At 41.7% G+C, this 24,572-nt stretch overlaps 1 protein-coding gene across 6 annotated transcripts in view; it reads right to left on the bottom strand.

Annotated features, from left to right (window-relative positions):
- The window catches only part of NKAIN2 (sodium/potassium transporting ATPase interacting 2), a gene marked incomplete at its 3' end in the record, with an annotated part of 446,592 nt that extends 439,816 nt beyond the window's left edge, over nucleotides 1–6,776 (bottom strand). For all 6 annotated transcript variants that reach the window (XM_082216183.1, XM_082216182.1, XM_082216180.1 and 3 more), the window contains exon 1: nucleotides 6,434–6,776. In XM_082216183.1, the coding sequence (XP_082072309.1) occupies nucleotides 6,434–6,487 (54 nt within the window). In that variant the 5' untranslated portion in view covers nucleotides 6,488–6,776. The remainder of the gene's footprint in view (nucleotides 1–6,433) is intronic.
- Nucleotides 6,777–24,572: the final 17,796 nt, after the last annotated feature.

The raw sequence follows: 24,572 nt of genomic DNA on the forward strand, positions 1-24,572 counted from the left end.
AAATTACATTTCTACATACTATTGAAAATAAAATCTTGTGGTTACCATGAAAAAGAGAATAAAAAAAGGGGGGGGGAATGTTTCCCATAACATTTTGTATGAGGTAAATTACCTACAGTATATGGTAGTTTCCAATGGTCTGGAGGAGACATGCTTGGTGTGGGAATAGTCAGGCACCCAAATAAACCAAAGTGCTATTAGCCAGAGACATATTTACATAACGCTATATGTGGCTTCAAAATGAATTCTAGTAAACAGTGCTGCCACAGGAACACAGGAAGCTGCCTCATACTGTCAGACGAATGGCTCTCATAGCTCAGTATGGCCTACCTGAGCGATGGGCAATATTTTGCCCACCAGATGTTGCTGGCTTTCCCATCAGCCCTAGCCAACATGGCCAATGGCCAGGGATGATTGGAACTGGAGTCCAATAATAGCTGAAGGGTCCAGCTCTTCAGTTTCCTCTTTCCTGGTCTACACCGACAGACAGGGTTTCAGCTGGAATCTGTCCCAGCCCTGCCTGGAAGTACCAGGGATTTGAACCCAGGACTTTCTGCATGCAAAGCATGTGCTCTACCTCACAGAACCACACCCTTTTTTATTTCTGCCAATTGATGCTGTTGTGCCTTTAACAGCACAGCTGTTGGAGAAATCAAGAGTGTAAGATTTTCAGAGTATGCAGAGAAACAGTATCACCATTTCAGACTCTACAATCAGCAGGTGAGCCCTTGCTGGTAGTGTCTGAGGGTTGCCCAATTGGTGTTGACCCATAATATACTATTTTCAGTGGCAGTTTCCCAAGTTCTAGCCCGACACTTCAACCACGACACTACACTGGCATTCACCGAAGCTTTTTATGGCTAAAGGACACTGTTTCTGGCAAACATGAGATCATTGGCTGAGAGAATGTTTAACTATTTTGGAATGTTTTTGAAAGTTTTTTATAATTTTATTAAAATTATATAACCAATGCTGTGTTTGCTGCCCTAAGGTCCTTCAGAAGGAAGAGTGGGGTATAAACTGAATAACAAGAATCAATTACTGTATTTGGTGTCTACATAACAAGCTGCTGTGGCACAGGCACAGAAACTACTTGATAAATTGATAACCCTGCCAGTAAATAGGGGTTTCACAGATACAACTATAGGTGTGGATCTTTTAACTGCCTTTTAACTTTGCCAGTGGACTCATGAAAGTGACGATATCACAAAGTTTCTACTGATCCACTTGCCCACATAATTTTGGTCTTCCCCTTCAAAACTGTAAGACAGTTTCAACAATTGTAAAGTATTTCCGAACCTAGTCATGTAGAGCTAAGTTTTCTTCTTCAAAGATGACAAAGCAAGCAGCTACTTATATGCCTGACTCATAGTAATCACAGTCATTTTGTTAAAGGCTGTTACTTCCAAGAGTACTCTTACGTAAGAGCTTTCACAAAATTGCATTCAAAGAGGGATACACAAAATAAACTGCAGAAAACTTGCAGTGTGCATAGCGATTAAAAATACCACTCACCACCTACATAACATTTGGCCAGCGACAATGTTCTTATTAGTAAACAGTATCATATTATGTCTTTTACATTTATATTTTGCTTGTACGTATTTTCTTCATTAATATAAAATGACCCAGCTAAATCCCTCTACTTTCCCTTAAACTTTGATAAGCCACAGAATTACTTTTCGGCAAGATAGGGGAGCAGATTATCATGTTTCAACTCCAGGTAGCTTTGGATGACACTGGTTATTTTGATACAGGCTGCTTCACCCTGACTATGGGGCTAAAATTGTTGGGTCACCCTCTTTAATCACCTTCATCAGGAGATGGATGCAAGCAGGGGCACCAACTCCTAGAAGCCCAACCCTTTTGGATCCCTCCAATATGGGTGGGGGCAATGTTTTTTAAAAAATGAGGGCACAAGCATGGATCTGAGCATCACACAGCTTCAGTGACTGGCTCCTCCTTCTCCTTTTCCTGCCACAGAAGGGAAGGAATGGGGAAGCCAGTGGTGGCGGCAGGAGAAAGATCCACCTGCCATTGAAGCTGCACTGCTGCCACATTCAGCTCTGCCCCCTGGCTCCTCTGATGTCTTGATGCAACATTGGGATGTTGCATCTGTGATGTTGCCTCCCCCACCCAATCTCTCTCACAAGTTGGCACCTCTGGATGTAAAGAAGAACAACCAATGGAGCTCTTTGTGGTTTTCAAAACCACCAGCCATAGTATCCATCTGACTGTGTTGCCAGAGTGGAGCCTGGAAGCACAGTATTACAATGACAACAATCCTTTCTGGAAGAGTCCAGGACTCCATTGAAGGACTACTATATCAACTGATAGACACCAGCACTGGAGCTGTCACAGAGTTTCACTCAAAGAGGTTATCCAGACGTTTAGGCTGAGGTATCTCCAGTATGCAGATGGTACACAGATTTACTAAATACAGGGATGCAACAGAGACCAGGTGCCTAGATGCTATTCCAGAATAGGCAGCCAAACTGAAATCTTAATCAAAATAAGATAGAAATACTGTGAGTTGAACTAGATTGAGGTTTGCAGTTGGTTTTGGATGCACTATTGTGCAGTTTAGGATCCAGTGTGATCTATGGAGGCACAGGCACTCTCAGTAGGTAGGTGTCTTTTACCAGGTTAGGTTGGTTCACTAACTGCAACCAGATCTGGATAAAAAAGAGCCTGGTCACAATTACTAATTTTGTCTCCGCAGCCTTCACTACTCATTTTTTGTTTCTGGATTCAGTTTAAAGTTGCTCTGATTTCACTATGGAGTGTTTTAAGTGTTAAGACTGGGGGCCTCGGGCAATGTGTTCCACTGCTGTAGTCTTGAATGAAAAAATAAACAACAGCATTCCACTCTGGTCCACAATATCACCTCTCTTCAAGATAGCCTCTCACTTTAACAACTCTGAGAAATTAGGAGGAAATTTTAATATGCTGATTCAATTAATAGCATTAGCTATCAGCAGGTTAAGCTTATTACCTTCTATTATTTCTCATATAGGTTTCAGAAGAAAATAAGCTGTCAGAAATGGTTTTCCATGACACACATGAAAGATGGTTGGCATGTGGGCATGTGTTAACAAGAAAATGGAAGCAAGAACAGAATGCAACTAAGACAAGCATGTGGATTATTCTTCAAATTTTAAAGCATTATACCGTGCATAATACTGTTCCTCATCCTACCATGACAAAGGAAAGAGAGAGAGAAAACCCACTTTATATATTATATCAGATGTTTACCTCCACAGTAATTACTTATATATTTTGAAAGAGGAAGTTAACACATTGCCTCCAGGCTGAACATACATACATAAATAAATAAATAAATAAAATAAATATTGACTGTAATCCTATACAGGGTGGGGGACCTGTGATTATTCATATATTTATGGACTTCGAATCCCATAAGCCAAAGCCAGCATGATCAATGATCAGGAAGGATGGGAGTTGGAATCCAGCAACACCTGGAAGGTGACAGGTTTCTCAAACCCACTAAACAGAGTTGCTCATAAGTTTGTCACACTGTCTTGAGTGAGTAATACTTCTGAGCAACCATGTGCATCACTGCTACGAATCAAACTGTAAAATGCATTTTAAAAAACCAACAAAATATTGCTTCAATTTTATATTTAAACCTGGTGGTGTTTTTAGCATGAACCTGTTTTCCCAACAAACTGAGTATGAAGTGAATGTGCAACAATGATTAACAGTGGTAGGAACATAGATCTCTCCTCCTGGACATAGACCTCCACATACAACCTCCACACAATAAGTCTCTTATAAATCAACACCTCTCTTCAAGCTTTTCTTGTGCAAGTCCAGTACCTGATAAGCATAGTAGACAAAGTATCTCATAAGGCTCGCAAGATTACCGTTATCCAAACCCAAGCCATTTAAGGGCTATTCCACACATTATATGGCATCAATCTCAGGCTTGTCACCAAGTGTACATTCAACAAGAAGCTGCAGCCAGTCATGGTTTTCATTTGAGAACAGCTGTATGCATGGCATTTGCCTTATTCATACTTCCCCAGCCCAATATGAACTCACATGTGGCATCTTGCACACTGATATCCATCATTAGCTGAGACTACTCATGAGTGAGCATTTGAAAGCCAATGCATAATGAGAGGAATTGGGGAATAAAATTTGGTGGTCACTGAAAGCCAATTGCAGTTCCTAACTCCATCAGATCCAACATTGCAATGATAAGCTTTATTTAGTGTGAAAGGAACATCCCTCAATCATTGTTCTATGTTCATGAAATCTGCTTCAATACTTGAACATATCTATAAGATATTTACTTATCCTGCATTATAAACAGTCTAACCATCCAGGCTGTCATTACGTCCTATAATTTAAAATACCAAATCTTTTCTCTCTCTCTATGGATGAGTGCCATGTAACATTTACATTTGATTCATTCCAGGGCCCAGCAGGGCTAAAGTAATAACAGTAAGGCATATTTCATAAGCTCCAGTATTAGGATGGTTGTATTTTTTATTCTCACACTCAGTCCTGTAATCTATGTTCCTTCACAGACCCCAAGAAATGGTAAATGTATATCTATCTGCCTTTTGCCATCTCACTCCCAAGCTAATGTTTTAACCTCTAGGATACATTGAATACTCTTGTGGCTACCTTTAAATACATTGTTGTAGCTGTATTGGGTCAAGTCAACAAGGGGCACAAACCTTTCAATATCAGACACTGGGGACAGCAAGGAGGAGAAAGCTGTTGCCCTCATCATGCTTATGAAGTTCCCAGAAGCATTTATCTAGCCATTGCTGGAAACAGGATTCAGGACCAGGTGAATCTCTGGTCTGGTCCAGCTGGGCAGTTTCTGTATTCTGACCTTTGGCATAGAAAGCCTAAAACTATTGTTCCATTTAGCTTTGGGGGAGGAACACCAGTGATCATGTTAAACAGCTTACGTTCCAATAAATTTGTTTACATTTAACAGGTTTGGGGGAGGGTTTCTTTCAAATAACTTGCACAAGAATAAATCAAACACACAGGATCAGATACTTCTGTGAAGAACAGGGTTTAGGCAAGCAGAATGCTTCCTGCTACACACAAAGATGGTAGATTCACTAAAACATCACAGATGTGCAGGCTCTGCAACGGTCAGTGAATCTTTCCCATGTACTGATTTTGTTCCCAGAATGGTAATTTTATTTCCCCATGCAGTCTTCTTAAGCACCTGTCTTTTGGGGAAACTGGTGGTACTCTGCCAGTTGGAAGAGTGTACTGTAACCGTTTTTTCCCTTTTCAAGGTTAACTGCTTTAACACTGCAATCCTGTGAATGCCTACTCAGAAGTAAGTCCCACTGAGCTCAATGGGATTTGCTCCCAGGTCAAGAGTGTATAGGACTGCACCCTTAAGGCCCCATTCCAAACCTGTTCTACCATAGACAACTCATTCACGGTACATTCAGAAATGTGGCATCTTCTGAGGCTGACTAACTGCATAACAGCAACATCCATTCAGGGTGTTCAGAAAAACTCCATCTGTGAAGTTAGACATGCATAAAATAGGCACTGCAACAGATTTTCTAGTTAGTATCTCATCTTCAATATGTGGCCACCGTAGAGTTGAACAGTTTACAGTTTACTCTCTTTTGTTTGTTTGGAAACAACATAATTTTAGCACTGCTTGGAAACAATGAAAGCTTTTACCACATTCTTCAAAACAATCATCCTGCTGAATTCATACACACCCTTTGTCTCTTATCTGATTATCTTGGCTCAAGTTCATAACCATGCCTAAAACAGTGCTCATTCCATTTAATTAAGGAAACCTCTAGTCTCTACCTCATACCTTTCTTGAGATGAGTTAACTTTTCATCCCTCACTGCAAAGCTACATGCTTCTCATCAGCCACTCCATCCATTGTAATTACCTATGAACTGCCTTCCTTTCAACAAACAAACAAAAACCATGCTCGGTCTTTCAAAGTTCCCACATCTCTTTGAGATCTCTTGAGCTTTCAAGGAGGAAGGGCGGGTGTGTGTGTCAATTTTTAAGGTTAGCAGTCGCATCCTATGCATGTTCACTACGTCCCAATCACTTCCATTCTCAAATAAACCAGCACAGAACTGCAGCCTCAAACAAGTTTACCCCGTGCCCACGTGAATGTCGCTCAGGGAGTCCCTGTTACAACACAAGCCGCAATGCCTATACGCACATGCCAGGGAGCAAACTCCATTGAAAACAAGGGTGCTTACTTCTGAGTAGCCATGCCCTGAGCTCACTCCTACAGCCCATTCCTCTCTAACCTCTTCTCCCCTCACGAACGACAAACAGCCATCGGGTTTGGCCTCTTGCTTCTTGGGGGTTTGTTTATACTTTTGTTTTATTGGAAAGAGGATTCAGACAGAAAAAAAAGGGAAATCAAGGAGACCAGCGACTCACGTACCAGTTGCATGCCACAGATGAAGATCAGCGTGCACCTGCCGCTGCAATAACCCATGTTTTTCCCCTCTCTCTCCGTCTCTCGGAGGCCCCTCGCCACAGCTCCGCTGTCCCACGCAGAGCCCGGCCGTATCCAATCAGATGCCGGAAGAAGCCAAGCAAGCCGGAGCAGCACTCGGGGGGCTCCCGCCTGCAGCCGCCGCCGCCGCCGCTGCCACCAGCGCGTCCCGAGAAGTGACAGGCATTAGGACCGCGTGAGCAGCACCCCCTGCGCGGACAGCAGCCGCCTTTGCAGCCTTCCCTCCCCTTGGGCCAAGATGCCTCTGCCAAGAGCGGCGCGGGCGGCGGCGGCGCTCCCCGAAGGCAGTCGGCGGGCCCTGCAAGTTTGCCAGCCGCCTGCGCTCAGCCCGCCAGCCATCCAGCCCACTCGGGCAGAGAGGCGGGCGAAAGGGGGCTCAGCTCATTCCGGCGGGCGGAGGCGGCGGGCGGGAAGCCCCCTCTCCTCCCGCGGGCACTTCTCGCTGCTGCTGCTGCTCTTGTTGTTGTCGTCCCCCCTCAGACGGGCGGCTCCGCGCTCGGCCAGGTATTACTCCCCTCGCGAGGGCTCGAGTCCACCTCCAGTCAGTGGCAGAGCGGTTATTCCCAATGCAGCACAGCAACAGAAGGAGGAGGAGGAGGAGGAGGAGCAGGCAGGGAGCTGGCGGCGGCTGCCGCTGCTCACAAGCATGACAGGCGCTGTCTCTCCATGGAAGCGAGGCAACGGCGGCCGCCGCTCCAGCCCAGCTTGGAGAGCGCGGGGAGGGGGCGGCGGCGGCGGGTGGGGTGGGGAGCGGGAAAGGAGCGGAGGAGGACCTCCCAATCCCCTTATGACTTTGGCTCTGCTCGAGACTTCGGGGTCGTCTCCCTTGTCAGAGGCAGGCGCGCGCGCGCCAACACAGCCTCCTCTCTCTCTCTCTTTCTCTCCGCCCCGGGTTTTTTTTCCCCCACCCCCGCCAGCGTCGCTGAGGAAACAAGGAACTTGAGGGAGATGTTCTGCCGCTTTTGAAGGGTGTTCTCCCCCCCCCCTCACACAAGAGGTGGCGGGCAGCGGGAGGAGAGGGCGTTTGAGAGACGACGACCCACACAGGCAGCCGGGGGCATCCTTGTTCTCAGCAACTGTACTGTGTTGGCGGGATGAGACTCTGCCCGCCCCCGCCCAGCGGTCACGCCTACGCGCGCCCACCCGGTGCACGTGAGGACGCTGCTTTGGTTCCGAGCGTTCTAGGGGAAATGGGGGCGGGGGGGGCGCCTCTGGAGGAAGGCGCGGAGAAACTGGCTGAGCAGCGCGGAGCTCTCTGCTGCCGCCTGCTGGGCCTTGGGCGAGGAAGCAGCAGCAGCCGCAGTGGCCACAGCAAAACAAAACACCAAAGCAGTAGCAGCCGCAGAGGAGTCCAACTTTTCCATTTTCGTTTTTTTTTTGGCCTGAGCACGTCTCTGTTATTCTTGCCCTCCTGAAGGAGGAAAGCTGGGCTAAGTTTTGAGTAAGGAGGGGTTCCCCATAAGGGTTGTCCTGGCGTTCACCTGTGAAAGGCTCAAGAGAAAGGTAGGTCCCCATAGATGACAATGAGGCGCCCAACACATCGTGTCAAATTGTGGGGCTCCTCGACCCCAGGCTATGGGGGCGAGCCAAACAGACATGCAGGTACCCCAAAACGAGGCGTTCTGCAATGTGCTGCAGTCTTTTTAATGAAGCGTGATATATATGTATATGCCTCTGACTAAAATTAAGTTTTACAAACAGAGTTGACTTTCTAAGTCTACATTTTCTATTAACCTCAGTGGAAGTTTAAATACCAAGACCTCAAGAAATGAATAGGTAGGTTGGACCTACCAAGGCCCCCTGAATTCCCCCTTCCCACACCAAATTGCAAAGGGGATACAGACACAGCTGTCATTTTTGTTTTTCTGAGGAGGAGAAAAGGAAGGCTAGCCTGTTTCATTTTTGTGGGGACTTTGAAAGAAGCCACTTCAAACATTGGGTTTAAAAACAAAACAAAAACAAAGCAATTAAATTTCAGAGATGGTATTATTCCACCTAGTCAAGTGCACAGTTCGATAATTGATTGCAATTGCTTTAAGAGGAGATGAATGGAAGATACTGTTATGTATTTATATTTTGATTTATGAATTGGTTTCCATGATACATCTTGACATGATAATAACATCATCAACACCAACAAAAGATACTACAGCTGCTTTTTTTGACAAGGATCTTACAGCTGCTTACATAACATCAATAACCTCAGCTTTCAGGTACAATATAAATACTGACAGCATGGGAGGACTAGTTCTTTCTTGCCCTCCTTGCAGGATGCTTGGAGGCACTTGATTTGCTACCGTGGGAAATAGGATGTTAGACTAGATCAGGGGAGGCCAACATGGTGCCTTGCAGAAGGTTTTGGACTTCAGCTCCATTAATTCCTGACTGTTGGTCACATTGACTGAGGTTTTTGGAAACTGGAATCCGACAGCTTCTGGAGAGCACCCTTTTAGCTACACCTGGACTAGATGTCCTTTTCTTATGTTCATATTAATGCATAGAGAAAAGCAAGAAACAAAATCATAGGAACCCCTGCTGCTGCCAAAAAAAAGCAATGAAATGATTTATGGCTGTTTTTTAAGGGTTTTTGAGAGTGCTGTGTTTAATCTGTACTTTAATAAATTTGTTTTAATTGCTTTAATTCTATTAGAGTTTAATTACTTTTTATCTATTATCTTCTAAATGTTTTTAGCATTTTGTATTTTATCAATGTTATCATTTGTGTAAGCTGCCTTGTGTCCCAGTCTCAGGAAAAGACAGGATACTACTACTACTACTACTACTAATAATAATAATAATAATAATAATAATAGATTATAGTATTCTGAAACGTCTCTCTCTATTTTTTCCACACCACACAATTTCATACAAATCTGCACTCCATTTTTCTAAACTAAAATGCCCTAAATAAGCAACATTTCCCCAGAGGGGAGCTTCTGAAACCTCTTGTCCATTTTGGTTGCCCTTTTCCAGCTCACCAGTATCCTTTGTGAGTCACAACAACCAACAAAGCTGGCATAGGCCCAGGTATCGTTCTGCGGTGATTACTGGTTTTACATTGAATGCACCGATATACAACAGAGCAGATTACATAGTTCACTTGCGCATAAGTGCACATGTAGTATCTTGAGAAAACTAACCCATAAATAGTACCAGAAGTTGCATGAACTAGAGCTATTTGGTGATTTGTATGAATGGATAGGCATTCTTCCATTCTGTTCATCCTCACCATCAAAAGTATTGCCTGAGTAAATTTTGCAGTTTTCGTTAACAGTAGCCACTACAGTTAGTGATGACTTACTGTTACATTTGTTAAACCTCCACCTGGTCAAAGGATGATGAAAACCCAATGAAAGGGTGACAACCCCATATAGTTATTCCTGTTGTCAGTGGGAGACAGAGTTCAATTCCAAATCAAAATGCTACTGGAAAATATATAGCATCTCCCTTTTATAAATACACATTCTCTTTTATATTTATACAGAAGGAGCCAGTACAATACTGCTTTTTAAGGACACTCTAATTCTGCCCATGGTTCTGCATTGACAGAGATAAAAGATGCCTGTTCATTCATTTAACAGTCATCTTAGAGACTCCAGGTGGATGATCCACCTCAGCAGCTGAGCAGGTCTCTGCAGATGGATCTATTTTAAGAAAAAGGATGCTCGAGTTATCAGAAAATTACTGAGGCAAAATCATCCTTTCGTATAGTAACATGTTAAAAATATCTACCTCACAATAACATCCCCACTCACTCCATTAATATTATTTTTTATTAAAAATAAATGGAAGAACAACAACCAACCAAATATGTTATATCATGTATTGTTATACAAGTGTGTGTGTAGATGTTAAATTGTAAGCAAGCAAGCACAATTGTGAGAGATTGCAGAATTGTGTTTCCTGTTTACATGGCATAATTCCCATGCTTTTTGGCATGTAAATGAATTTATAAGTGTCTTACTAAGCAACCCTAAGCGGGAGGGAAGTGGTTAATGATATTTCTTGTCAAAAGACCTTCCAGCTTACACCAGAAAGGGTGAGAGGTGGGAAGCAATGTACTTCTTTATTTTAGCCCTGATAGGGTTTTAAAGTAAACATTGCAATGGGTTGGTGAGGGGAGATTACCCACACTAACAGCAGGCTGTCATCTCTCAAGGGAATAGAGGGGCTCTGGATCCACCGTGTCCATGGAATGCTCCATTTGGGGGCCTAATGCCAGGTTTCTCTGGGTTTGGTGGGGGCCTCTACGTACAAGTACTTCATTGCCTGTTGGCAGAGCTCCACCAGTAGAGAGCTTCTGCATCCACACCCTGAATCAGTAAATTTGGAGGGGGTGGGGTCAGGATTTAGACAACACAACAGAGCTCTATGTGTTTTAAATTGAATTAATTTTGAGCTGTCAAATGAAAGCAAAGAAACTCACAGAACCTAGATGGTGTCTACTCATTTTTTTTACCTTCATTTTCTGACAGAGATGGGGTACATGTGCACAGCAGAGCTTTTGCATATGCAAACACCCCTGCTCAAATTTACGATGTCTTTGTTTGAGCTCCTGTCCTCCACACCCAAGGAGCAAAAACTTATTTTTGGGCCAAGGAATGGGTTGCAGGTGGAAGAAGGCTCCCTTAAAAACGGTAGAGGACTGCCACACCTCTCCTTCTCCCAACTCTTTGGAAAGTGGAGGGAGCATTGAAATGGTGCTCATACATTTTCAGGGTAAGCTCACTCTTCTTTAATCATTTTAGCAACGTTTTTGTTTTTGTCTGTTTCGTGCAGGTAAGAGTGGGAGGGAGGAATTTGGTTCAGTTCACATTTCAATGGGACCCTACCTAATTTGAACTTTGCAAAAACAGTACATGAACAAAAAAAATTGAAATTCTCCAGATTCTTGCACTTCTCCAAATATTGTGATGCACTTCTCCAAACTAAAAATAAGTATATTGGGGGAAGCATGCATAAACAACACTTTCATTCACAAAATGCATTATGTTATGCAAAATGCTTGCAAAATATGTACATTAGGCAGAAACTGAATAAAAAAATGTGTGTATTAGGATACACATGAAATAAAGTGATAAGTGTGAGAAGTTTTTTTATTTAAAAAAATGTGCAAAGTGATGCAGAAGTGGGGCAAACTAAATTTAATCTTGGGGAAATGAGAAACTGAAATGGACAGATTTGTCCATCCTTAGTTCCAGGCCAGCCTTCCAATTTCCTTTGTTCTATCTGCTACTTCTCCCCTCCGCTTCCTACCCTTTGAATCTTCAGCTCTCTTCCCCACATTCATTCATTCCATCCATACATCTTCCTCCTTTTATTCCACATGTCAGTGCTCCTTTTGTGCTTATATTCTCCTGGCCTTTTCATTCTAGGCTGCTCTGCTTTAGGCTGCTCTCTTCTGTCTTTCCTGCCTTTGACTGAAGCTATCGCCTTTCTTTCCTGCATCATCAAGGCATGAAAGTAATTCATGACACCTTACTCAAGAGGAAATTCAACACATCATTGGGCTACTGCTTAATCACAATAGGAAATATTTCCTTATATTTTCATTTGGAAGATTAGAACCAATTCTGTGCAAGCTTACAAAAAATCCCCATCTTTGGTTAAAGACCATACCAAGATGATGTCAGCCCAAAGCAAGCACCATTCAGGCAGTTGAAATGAATTACATTTTGCAGCATTAGCTATTATAGACTGCAGATGGAGAATACTGCATCTGCAGTGGCCAAGAGGGTGTTTTGCATATCAACACAAGTAATTCAGGCATCTCTCTCACCTATTCATACATCTTGATTCCTGGGTAGACAGTTCCAAGATAGAAACTTGCCCACATAATTAATTTTAGTATGAATCATAGCTTGTTTGGTAGTTCATTGCATGTCTATTGCATGTCAAGAATTCCCTGCAGAGCCTTCTTTGTCCCCTCAAAAACTGTTTTAGAGGATTGGGAGACCCCACCAGAACAGTATGGGAGGCGGTATAGGAGGCAGTGATGGCCGCCAACCTAGATCGTTCTAAAAGAGAATGAAATAAATTCATGGAGGAGAGGGCTATTGAAGGCCATGACAACCATGTTGTGCCTCCACAGATGGAGCCAGGTTTGCTTCTGAATACAGCAGGGGAGAGTGCTCTTGTGCTTGAATTGTGCTTGGGGGCTTCCCACAGGTTGGCCATCTCTGAGAACAAGATGGGCAACTGGCCTGATCCAACAGGCTCTTATAATGTTCTTAAAGGGGAATTGAGAAAAACCCCTCCCCAGCTTCCTCTAGCAAAAACGTCCATGAATATGAGTTACCTCCATGAAAGGAAAATAATACTTTTATTCATGAAACGCACCCTCTGCATGCAATTATATATCTGTATTTCTATCTGTCTATAGTTGTTATTATTATATGTGGGTTAAAATCAAGAGGAGAATGTGATTAAAATATTATGAAAAATTACTGGAAATTCACATTTATGTCACCAGCAACTATTCCAATACATTCTGTTATATTATTGTATTCAGCTATGCAGTCATGTATGACTGTAATAGTCTTAAATTATCTTTGAACCTCATTGCTACGATGAAGACTGTGTCAAATGCCTTTTTCCTCGTCCTGAAGGATTTCAAAGCTTGATTGCCCAAATGACAGTTTACTTATTTTACTGTCACATACTTTTGTGAAATGCCATAACAAGTTGATTACAGGGTTCACATTTTGCATAGTGACAAAATCGTCTGTCATATAATAGTCTGATGTCTCAAATCCATTTAACTAAGTAACAGATCCTGCTGAAAAAATAATGATGATATTCAGTGCATTAAAATGGCTTTATGAATATGGAAGTTCCCTATGAAATACCTTGTTTAACTAAACAGCAAGATGTATTAAGTGATGCTTACTCATTAAATCACTCATCAATTGGTTGGGGGGGGGGAGTTAAAAAAAAAACCTTATGAAAGGAGTTTAACCTGGTGACAAAACAAGCTGCAAAGTGGAGTTTTCTTGACTTCTGTTTGTAGGAAGTGGCTTACAAAAATTCCAACAGTTAAATCAACATATGGTACTTCTTTGGTTCTGACAACTGCAAACATGCTGGAGACCTTTTGTGCTCTTCAACATCATTGATGTGTTAACTACTTAGCCAGTAATGTGAAAGAAAACAGATTTGTTGCTCAAGAACTAACTTAGTTGGTCTTTAAGGTGCTACTGGAAGGAATTTTTTATTTTGACTATGGCAGACCAACACAGCTACCTATCTGTATTTGTTGCTCAGTTCACCCACCTTCTATGGGAAACAGTCACCAACAGAAATCTTCTATTCAGCACTTGAAACTCCCATTGTTCTAGGTGCATTTTGCGACAGGGAATTTCATTAGCACGAGCAGTTTCTGAACTCTGGGCACAGTGCTGTGCCTAAGGTTTCAGATTAAAACTGCAGAGTAGAAGGAAAGGAGGGCCCTTTTTCTGCCTCCCCACTTCCAACCACTCTCTGAAGACAGGAGAAGAGACCTTCTTAAGAATATTATGGAGGTGGGCAGGCGAAGCATGGCTTTGTTTTTTGCAGTCTTCAGATGAGGACTAAACCATGTGAAAAAAGAATATAAGATTTTAGCTACAGTTCATTCACTTACATCTTTGTATTCTTGTTATAAAATAGTGTGCCTAGGTTGTTGTGCCCACAACCTAGGTTTAAGGTGCCATTTAGCTCCTAGCTTTCATATCTCAGTTTCTAACACTGCTCTTTATCATGAGTGGATTGATATACTAATCCAGATGGTCATATTTGGCTGATAAATTGGAAAAAAATGTTTGATGGTGGGTGGATTGTGGGTTTCTTTATCATTTTTCAAAATGTGGTTTACTCTATCCTAAGATTCAAAGAGAGTTACAATTACAGATAGAGGACTAAAGGAAGCCAGATGGCATTTACACTGCTGGAGTACATCCACAAAAACTCCTGCTAGTGTAGATGTCTTGCTGATAGACAGGATACTGAACCCACTCCCCACCCCACCCCTGCACATTGATCGGGGGGAACTACACCTAGCATAGGTGTAGAAATGTTAGGAGGGAGAAAATACATGCATTAACCACACAGAGGGACGGAGGGAGCTCTGTTAACTCAAGTAGTGTCCCACCAATGAACTATGAAGAGCTCCCAAACATCCAGAAATTGTGATTGCAGCAATCAAGAGGACAACTGGTAGTTCTAATGGAGTTTGTGCTGGATGAGAAGGGTGCTGTCTTCTAAATATTCTAGCCAAACGGTGGGTGGTCACTTTCTTTCCTTTCCTTTGATAGGCTTTTTTTGGGTTTGATGCAGCACAAAGGATTGGGAGGCATGACTTCTGAATCCTTAATGGTTGGCAAGATTCTGAAAGGGAGATGCAGTCCTTTAAATGTGTCTGGGCTACTCCTTGAAAGGCTTAATACACCACAGAAACATAGATGGATATTATTATTTCAAATTAGAAAGCATATACTTGCAGAATAGGCATTCTGTTTGTTAATTTGAAATATGGGTCTACCTACTACTCAAGATATATATGAGCAGATTCAGTGCATTCATGCCAACGATTTTCTGACATGACAGCAATACAAAAATGAAGCAATTTACCGGTTCCCTTTACAGCTTAGAAGATTGTTTAACCAGTTAGGCATCAACTGGAGGAAATTTACTTTCTTGATGGTAACCCAGTTTTTTGTTTTTTTTTAAAAAAATATTTTTTCCCATTATTTGAGTGAACAGTAAATCTGTAGATGTCATCAAGGTTCTAGATTTCAAGTAGTGTCCAACAGCCTGATCCTATGCATAGTTAGAATTTCCGACCAACTGCCAGGGATTACCTAGAACCAACCCTTTTGGTCCTGCCCTATGGCAAGGTGATGTTAAGGAACCATGCTAACCACAAGCCCCTGAGAAGGAGGCTACCTGCCTCCAGCCCAGTCCAAGTTGCAACAGGTGGAGCAGGTAGAGAGAGGGAAGAGGCTGGGGGCAGCAGGACCAACACTGGAAAAGGAAACTGATAATCTCCATTGCAGTAATGTCATCAACACAAATCTATCCATTACCATTCTGGGAAGCATTGGGATTGGGGATGCATACCTACATTTAATCCCTGTCCAAACATTACTCATGTATGGGACATAAGTGTGCAGTATTAGGAGCCAGGAGCTAGAGTTGGAAGGGACCACTAGGAACATCTAAGCCAACCTCCCCCCCCCCCACAATGCAGGAATCTTTAGCCCAACATGGGGCTCAAACCCATTACCCTATGCTTAAGAGTCTCATGCACTACTGACTGAGCTATTTCAGTGTCATCAAACAAGCAAAACAGAAACAAACCAATAACCTCCCTCTCGCAACCCCATTTGAAAGACCATAGAATGTTCAATCGCCAAAGGCTTGGTTATAGAGAAACATCTTTGCCTGCTGCTCTATGCTCTGGGGAGGAAAATAAAGGATCATGGGACTCAGATGGGGCTATTGTCATTGTTCCTCAAAATGTAGATGGCTACAAACAGAGAAGAATGCTTAAGGTGAATTACTGGCCACATACACAGTGTTGACAAGAGACATTCAGTTCCTGGGGCCACAATCTGAACTTCCCTAACACAGGATTCCTGTCAGGGCAAGGCTGCACCTCATGAGCAATGGGGAAAATGTTTTCAGCAGATATAGTGAACTTAATTATGAGGGCTTTAAATTAATTCAGTCCTGAATAGAGATAGTAGCCTGAATTTACTGGTGAGCACTAAAGATAGGAACTTGAGTGCTACAAGAGAAACTGTGGGAGTTGTGTTGGTGCCTAGCAAACCCCACAGTAAAATAGCCTGAGAGATATTGGAGCAGAATATTCACATAATCCACAGAGTATGGGTGGCAGAACAAGCCTGAACGCCTAGTAAATATATATTTACTTGAAGCGAAAACAAATAGTAATGAGGAACTATGCTGATACCTGCAGAAAGGTAGGACGTGAAGAAGCTGAGAAAGCAGTCATAAAAACAGCAAAAAGTATGCCATGTGGTCAAGGTAGTGGCAATTAGTAGAAAAATTGATTAGACATGTCAAGTAATCTGTCACCAACCAGCAAATTACTTGTTTAGCCTAGCAAAATGAGAAAACTCGATCCTGTGCATTTTCACTCAGAAGAAATTCCTGCTATGTTCAGTGTCACTTATTTCCATGGAACTGTGCACAGAATTTTATCCTGAGACTGTCCCTACAGTTCAATAGTATTGTGAATTATTTTCCTGTACTGAAGCTAAATGACTGGTGATTTGAAAGCAATGATGCCATGACAATTGTTGCTTCTCTTCTAAATAGCTAAAACTCCATGAAGACATCTTGCTTTTTTAAAAACAAACAAATACAAATCCTCCTTTACAGTGTCAAATGCAGCCTAATGCCAATTGTATATATGATGGTTGGTTTATTTTATAATTTCTATTCTACCTCACCATAACCTCAAGTTTCCTGGGTGTCAGAGTTTTGAGCAAGGTTCTGTCAAGGTTCTGCAGCACATTTCCCTGAAGCAGTTTTAACACATGCTGTTTTGGGGCCTTTTGCTACCTCTCTTTTCCAAACAACTCAAACACCAGCACACACAGTGACATAGCCAGAAGAAATCTAGTCAGAACTTCTCTGTATGCATATAGCAACTCTCCTGTGCTCTCTTTGTGTGATAAAGGAACTGTCCAAGGTCCTGTAATGGGCCAAGCCTACACCTGCTACACCTGCTGCCTGATGCCTTTCTCTCTGAAGCATGTTGCAGATCTATTTATTAGGGACTTGTGATACCTGTGCACCTGCATTCCACACATCACTCCCAGTCGCAGCAGACCTGATAATCTAGGGCAAGGAATGCATTTTCAAGTAACAACTTTTTGTGACTTCAGTGCTTAGAAAATTTGATATCCATGCAGCAGAAGTGCTACCCTAAATGTCTAGTACCCCTGCAACAAATGAATAATTATGCACATTGCCTGGAAAGGCTAATATTACAATTTATACCCCTGCCCTGTAATCCATTTGCCTGAACTTTAGTTGTGTGGTTAGAGGCAGGCACTCTGAACAAGCCCAGAGGCATTGCTTTCATCATTGCTATACTCACTCTATGGGTTGAACCAGACCACTAAAAATGGGATGAAGCCCTAGTGCAAATTAGCTAGTTTGCTATTAACATTTTAACAGTCAGATATATATATTTATATATAAATAAATAAATATTGGGTGGTTCTATTTTTTCTTGTCATTTTGAATCTGACATATATTTTCCCCTTTCCATCCTCAGAGCTAAATGTTCCCCAGTTTTTCCTGATCTAAGCACTCTGTGAAAGAAAATGCTTAAAAGCTTTACCATCTTGCTGTCAAAAATTGATGATCTATCTTGACCCTCTAGGGGAAGTTAGCCATCTTAAAAGGATGCCAATGGATATATTAGAAGCACTCTTCGGGATATAAAAGGCTAGCTATCTATTATTCTTGCCAATTATCAAATAAAATGTATGACATGGGAAAGTACATCATAGATTGAAGCACTGGCCACTGAAAGTTCTGATATTGCCAGCATCTTTAAGTGTCCTTTGGTTAAGTGTCTTTATACCTGTATGTAGATTTTTAAAAAGAAAATAAAAATATAATCACTTGCATTTATATGGATAAATGGAATTCAGTGTGGGAACTAAGCTACCAAATAGCACCAGATGGTCCATCTTTCTCTGTGCTAGCTTCTGGCTCCTTGCAACATTCAAAATGTTGGGATACTACACCTGTCCCTGGCAACAGCTTCTGGTCATCACAACATCAAGGGCCCATTTCCTGATTAGCATGCAGTGGTTCCATAGCTCTGCTTGTGTCTGACTGTTCCTAATCTTTTGGCAAACATGAAGGTCTCAACGCAGAGACTGTGTTGGAAAACCAACTCTACAGTAATCGTTATTTGTTAAGGTTTGCCTGGTTGCATACCAAGGTGCCTGCAATTTCTATTTTGTTTCTATTTTGTTTGCAGCAACCATGGATCATTTTCCCCATAAAATAACACATACTGGCCAACAAAATAAATAATAATAACTAAAAATGGCATAATCTAAAGGCAACATGTGAAATATCAATTCAGTTAAAAAGCAGTCTTTCGAAAATTAAAATAACATAGCTTGCTGTTGGAAGGCAGCTAACCAATAGGCCTTATAGATCTCATTGGAAAGGCTATTTTGGGTTTAGATGCTGCTACTCAAACACCCCAAGTTGCTTTCAAGCAGATTTAACTTCACACAGAGAAGTTTTAGCTTGATTACCTGATCCTCCCCCCCCGGGGGGGAGCATGTCCAGATGACCTCCTTACTCAGTAACAATAAAATGCCTTAGTGGGAGACTGACATGCACAGCTCCCTGCCCCCATGTTCAGCTGACTTGAGAAAGAGCTCTGCACTTGAGCTGATGTGGAGGCTTTTCACATGCCAGCAAAACGCACGGGCAGCAGGAAAGCATAGACACTGTGCACATCAGCTATCGGGGGGAGGGGTCAGGGCTAGCCTGTGGGCACATTCTCCCCATATATGAGGGTGGTATGTGTAACCTCTAGGCTTGGAAACAGGATTCTCCAATTGCTTACCTTAGAAGGAGGTTAGCACTACAGTCCCAGGACCTCAACTCACTAGTGAAGGAATAGGGGTGCAGGTGGAGCGCACCGCCCCCAGCAGTGTGATCCCGGTGGGGTGCCATCTTGGCTGCCCCCTGCCATAGCTGGGCACCCCACCCCCACAGGCAGTGCACCATGCCCCCAGGACGCACATCAGCATGAAGCTCCACCACTGCCTCAACTCCCTTCCTTTCTGGTTGTAGCAGTGCCACTCTAGCGGCAAGCCAGTGCAGGGGAGGAATGGAGGCATTTCCCCACTCTCCGCTCTGCCACCAGGCTCCCCCCACCCGGTGAGATGTAGATCCCCCAATCAATACTGTCAGTGTAGTAGTCCGTGGAAAAACTCCATTTCACAAAGTCTACCAAGGGCTTTTGTCTCCACTTTTTCCAGAGCGCTGTTGTGCTAGCCCTGTAAAGACTTATCATTTCCACCCGGTTTTCCCTCACCCACAAGATTGGACCCCATTTTATGTGTTTCAATGACCCAAGTCCATTGCCGGTTTCTTTTTATATGCTTTCATGCTGTTGTTTAATTGGTTTTAGGCTGCATTTCTTGTTTTAATGGCAGTGTTTGCTTTTAGACTGTGCACCACTTAAGAGATGTACAAAATGTTAAGCAATTTAATACATGCTTGCAAACAAGCAAATAAATGGGCTATGGAGGCATGAGGGAGGGGGTTGATGGGTGGAGTGGGACTCACTGGAGGACATGACTTTTTCACAATGTTGAGGGGAGGAAGCCAGGGGTAATTCACCTATCTTCTAGGAATGGGAAGGAGTAGGTATTCCTGAGAGGTATATGACATTTTCCCCTTGCTGCAGCATGTTTTCTTTTCATTGTCCTTTGTTGAGAGCCAGTGCAATTGAATCTTATTGAATTTTCAGGCTTCAATACAAAAGGAAGCCTCAGAATCATGTTCTCTCTGCAAGCTGATGGATAAAATAAATTACTTTGTTGTGTGAATTCATCCTTGGATAGCAGAAGATGAGCGTGATACATTCTTAACATTTTAGATTGTGATGCTTCATTTATCTGTTTTCCTGTAACTGTGGGCATATTTTTTGAGATGCCTTTCTTGGGTGAATTTGATTCAGTACTATTTGCCGCACAGGCACTGCTAGTCTCCCTCTCCCCTGCCCCATGGCAGAGGAAGTATAAAGTGGACAAAGACTGGATTTATTAGTCATAATGACACCCTTTCAACTACACACTAGTTAGAACAGCTAAGCAACCACAGATAGAAGAAGGAACCACAGTTTATATAGGTGGAGCCCAGCAGTAAAATACGCTTTTTATTTCAGAACATGCAAACTACAGATGGAAAGAATCAGTTTGACTCAAAAATGTTTCAGAGGAAAAGAATGACCTCAGGCTTCATTGTTTACTCACCATTTATTGGGCTTTGGGCTATGCGTTGAAACCTAATATCATACTTACACTTTCAATTGGTTCTGCATTCTTTCTTTTCATCTTTTAAGGAATATACCACATGGAGAACGAAGCTGGAAATTTTATATGAAAGGACTGTTTTTATAGTTTAACCATTTAATTAGTCTTTTGTGAGATATTTTTGCATAGTAGAATTGTATGCAAAAAAAGAGCATCTCACAGAGCTTTTGTCAGAATTATTGAGGTAGTGAATATGAAATGCTCCTCCATTCTTCAGGTGCTGGGTTGCTCTTTTGTTTTTCAGTCTGGTGGCACTGTTATTTTTTGCCAAATCAGTTTTCAGCAAGGTCTCAGTCATTCAAGATTTGAGGTAGCTGACCAGGCATATATTATGGATACCTGGATGGCGAGCTGGATAGAAGTTCACACAACACAGCTGTGCCTCCATGCAGCACCAATTAAGCTTGGGGAGGCTGGAGGAAATTGCACTGGTCCATTTAGGTTCTATCTCTCTTAGCAGTGAACCTCTATGCTTCAAGGAGTGGCACCAGATGTTGGGTCACCAATACAGATTGGGGATGCTGCTGGTGGAAGACACACCCTACTGCCTAGCAGCCTCTGCAACTCAGTTGAAAGAAGTGGCTTTCAAGTGGGGGGGGGCAGTGTTGGAGAAACATGCATACACACCAAAGCCACCTCAGGACTTCATGGCCTATACAACAGCTATACACATAGAACAGGACATAACCTCAATTTAGTACTTCCCTTAGAGTGCAAGAAGCATGATATGGAGATAGTGAGTGGCTTGTCATGGTCAGAATATTTTCTGCTGAAGTTTGGTCTTACCAGTTGTCTTCCCGGTAGAGTTGTGGGACCCACATTAAGATGATTAGCCCCCCTTACTGGAATTTGAGGGATTCCTGAATGTGCTGGAGGCACATAACTTGAGGCAAGCACCAAAGCTCCTGAGTTTTCAGCACCTCCTGAAAACATATTTGTTTGCTCAGGTCATTTCTAGTCATTGATAGAAATGCTATTGAGAACTGACCATGGACTGCGTCCAGCAGTTTTTACTGCATTTCTTGAAATTTAATTGTGTGTTATTGTTGTGTGTTGTAAACCACCCTGAGTGGTATCAAAATATTTCAAATAAATAAATAAATGATATTCTGAAGTGCTATGCAAACTCCCAGCATCTGATGTTATTATAAATAAAACCATGTTCCAATTTTCTGTAGGTCTATTTGCATGCAGGTCTATTTTACTCTCTCCTCCTGTTACTGAATGTCTTTGTTGACTTAGGTCAGAAAAGTACAATCTGCAATGAGAGAGAAGGGGGAATGTGGTTAGGTAACCTGAACCTTTTAACCTGGAGAGAGCTCACAAATGTCCCTTAATCCTTGGACCTGCACTGTGGTATATTGTTGCTTCCTCTTTCTTTAGGGAGGCATCAGTGATATCCATCCCCTCAGGCATATCTGCATGTCCAGTAACCAACACAGGGACCAAGGGAGCAAAGGAGCAAAGAATGTATTTGGGAACACAGAGGTACCCAACAACCTATGTAGCTATTACATATACATCCCCACCACTTGGTGAGCATTTTGCTGATTTGTTATTGTTCTGACTGTGGGGATAGGGTTTAATCAAACAAGGCTAGATTGATCTCAAAATATAGACATGAGTCCTAGAAAGAAAAACTATATCAAAAATTGAGTAGTGGGATTTATATCATGAAACAACGGGGTTTTTTATATACTGATACTGCAGCTTGCCACCTGCCGGGTAGTTGACAAAACAGTATTACAAATACTGTATATATTTATTCCATGGAGTATTTAAATTTGCAAAGTGTTGGGAGAAGAGACACAGAAGCTTCCTTAGTAATGAGTATTCTAATATGTCTTCTCAAAGCTTTGTAAATAATGCAGTGGTATAATATTTTGTTGTTAGACATGATCATTATTTTCCAATAAAGCAGAACATTTTTTTCAGCTGCCATAGAAAGTGCCTTTAGTCATTAGTTGTCTTCAAGCCCATTTCTTACAGCACATGCATCATTTTAACATGATGTAAAAATCTAGAGTGTCTCAGGAAAAGCAGAGAGAGATGTAACGTTATTTCATCTCTGACATTTCAAAAAAGACAATGCACCTGCTAAATTAATAGTGAGCTTTCATATTCTTGTGACCTATTAACAATGCAATCCTGTAAGCGTTTTCTTAGTTCAGTGGGACTTACACCCAGGCCAGTGAGTACAGAATTACAGGCTCAGGCATATCACTCTCAGCTGTAATTCTCAAATAGGTGGTCTACCCAGGTCTGAGCTGTTGCTTGTGTGGTGGAATCCTTCCAGATCTTTTGGGACTGATGAATTCTTTACTCCTAATTTAAGCTAGTCATAAGAACATACAAAGAGCCTTGCATTGTGCTAGTTATTTACATTTAATATGTTTGATGCTGTTGGAAAATTCATGAATAACTCATTGAGGGTGGGGTTTAATTGTCCAAATCACACATTTCAATGTTTGGGGACAGAGACAGACATATTGTTATGCTCCATCAGTTTTATTTTATGTAAGACATTTTTGGGGAACTATTTTAAAATCTTCATAAAGTCCCAAATCACTTTGAAATCTGCTAATGCTGTAAATTAGAAGTAAATGCCTCAAATATAAGTGGCAATTATATTTTGAATTGTTTTTCTCTATTTTAATATTTCAGATACAATGAGAGTTTTCATATCCAATCATTATTTATAAATTCAGGTATAATCTTCCAATACTTCCTAAAAAATTTAACTATCTGGATTTTTTAAAACCTTTTCTCACCCTAAGCTCCATGAATGGGAAAATATGTCCTGTTTAATGTTCTTATGAGCCTATAAATTTTTCCACAAATGATCACATGTTTATTTATAGTGTATGTTGTTTTTCAGACAGCTGACTTTAAAAGTGGCTCTCCTGAACAAACCTGATAATTACAGAAATATTGGGTGTAAGTAATGTGATAGATGCATATTTTGATTTATGTGATGCATTAGAGTAACCCTTTAACAAAATCTTGCCCAAGTTAATTCAAATTGGTGTAGATCTGAAAATAATGAATATGTCACATGGCTTGAAATCCAGCTTAATTACTGCAAACAAAGGGTAATGATAAATTAAAATGATGAAGTGGCACTGGAGTCAGTGATAGGTCAATCTTCTTTAACACCTTCATTAACAATATAGAAGTGAGAGTAGAAGACTCGGGTACTAATGAAACCACAATATTTGCTAAATTTAAGCCTGCATACACTAGTGAGAAGAGGTGAGAGACAAATACCAAGAGAACTAGAATATTGGCATAATTGACATTTATCTTGGAGAACTGACCATTAATCAGAAATTCAGAATAATAATAATACAGGACAGCTTCCCCACTAACAGAATTAAATGGATAATGATCAAACGTAATAATCTCCTTTAATCAAAGAATTCCAACTAATCATGTTGGAAGCCCACAAGAATGTTAATGCCATCCCATCATAGGCATGAATGGCTGCCCTGCCAGCTTGCACATGGAAGAGGAAGTCAACAGGTGTAGGAGCTTCTCACCTCACTAGCAAATATATTTGTATTTAGCAAACCGTGACAGTGGGGTATAAACGAAATTTATAATATGATACTAAAATATGTCATTTATTTATTTTTGAAATCTTTGTTTCAGCCCACAGAGTCCCCAAGGAAGCTCCTGTAATAATACCATTGAAAAAGAATCTAAATGGGGTTATAATTAAACAATAAAACTACAAATGACAACTGGAGGGCAAAAATTAATAAGCATCGAGAGTTAGCAGAAATAAAATGTTACTTAGCCAGTTCCCTCAAAGGCTATAATGAAATAAAAATAGCTTAGGACTGATTTCAAGAAGACACTGGGTTGTGTATAAAGAAATTACTCACCCTAAACAGCCCAGTGCCACATTTAATTTTTGCACTCTCCAGTGTCATTGAGCAGTTTATTGGAGGGATTGTTTAACCGTACTTGTGGGAGGC

Source organism: Podarcis vaucheri (assembly GCF_965113315.1).
Source record: "Podarcis vaucheri genome assembly, chromosome: 3".
Classification (NCBI taxonomy): Eukaryota; Metazoa; Chordata; class Lepidosauria; order Squamata; family Lacertidae; genus Podarcis; species Podarcis vaucheri.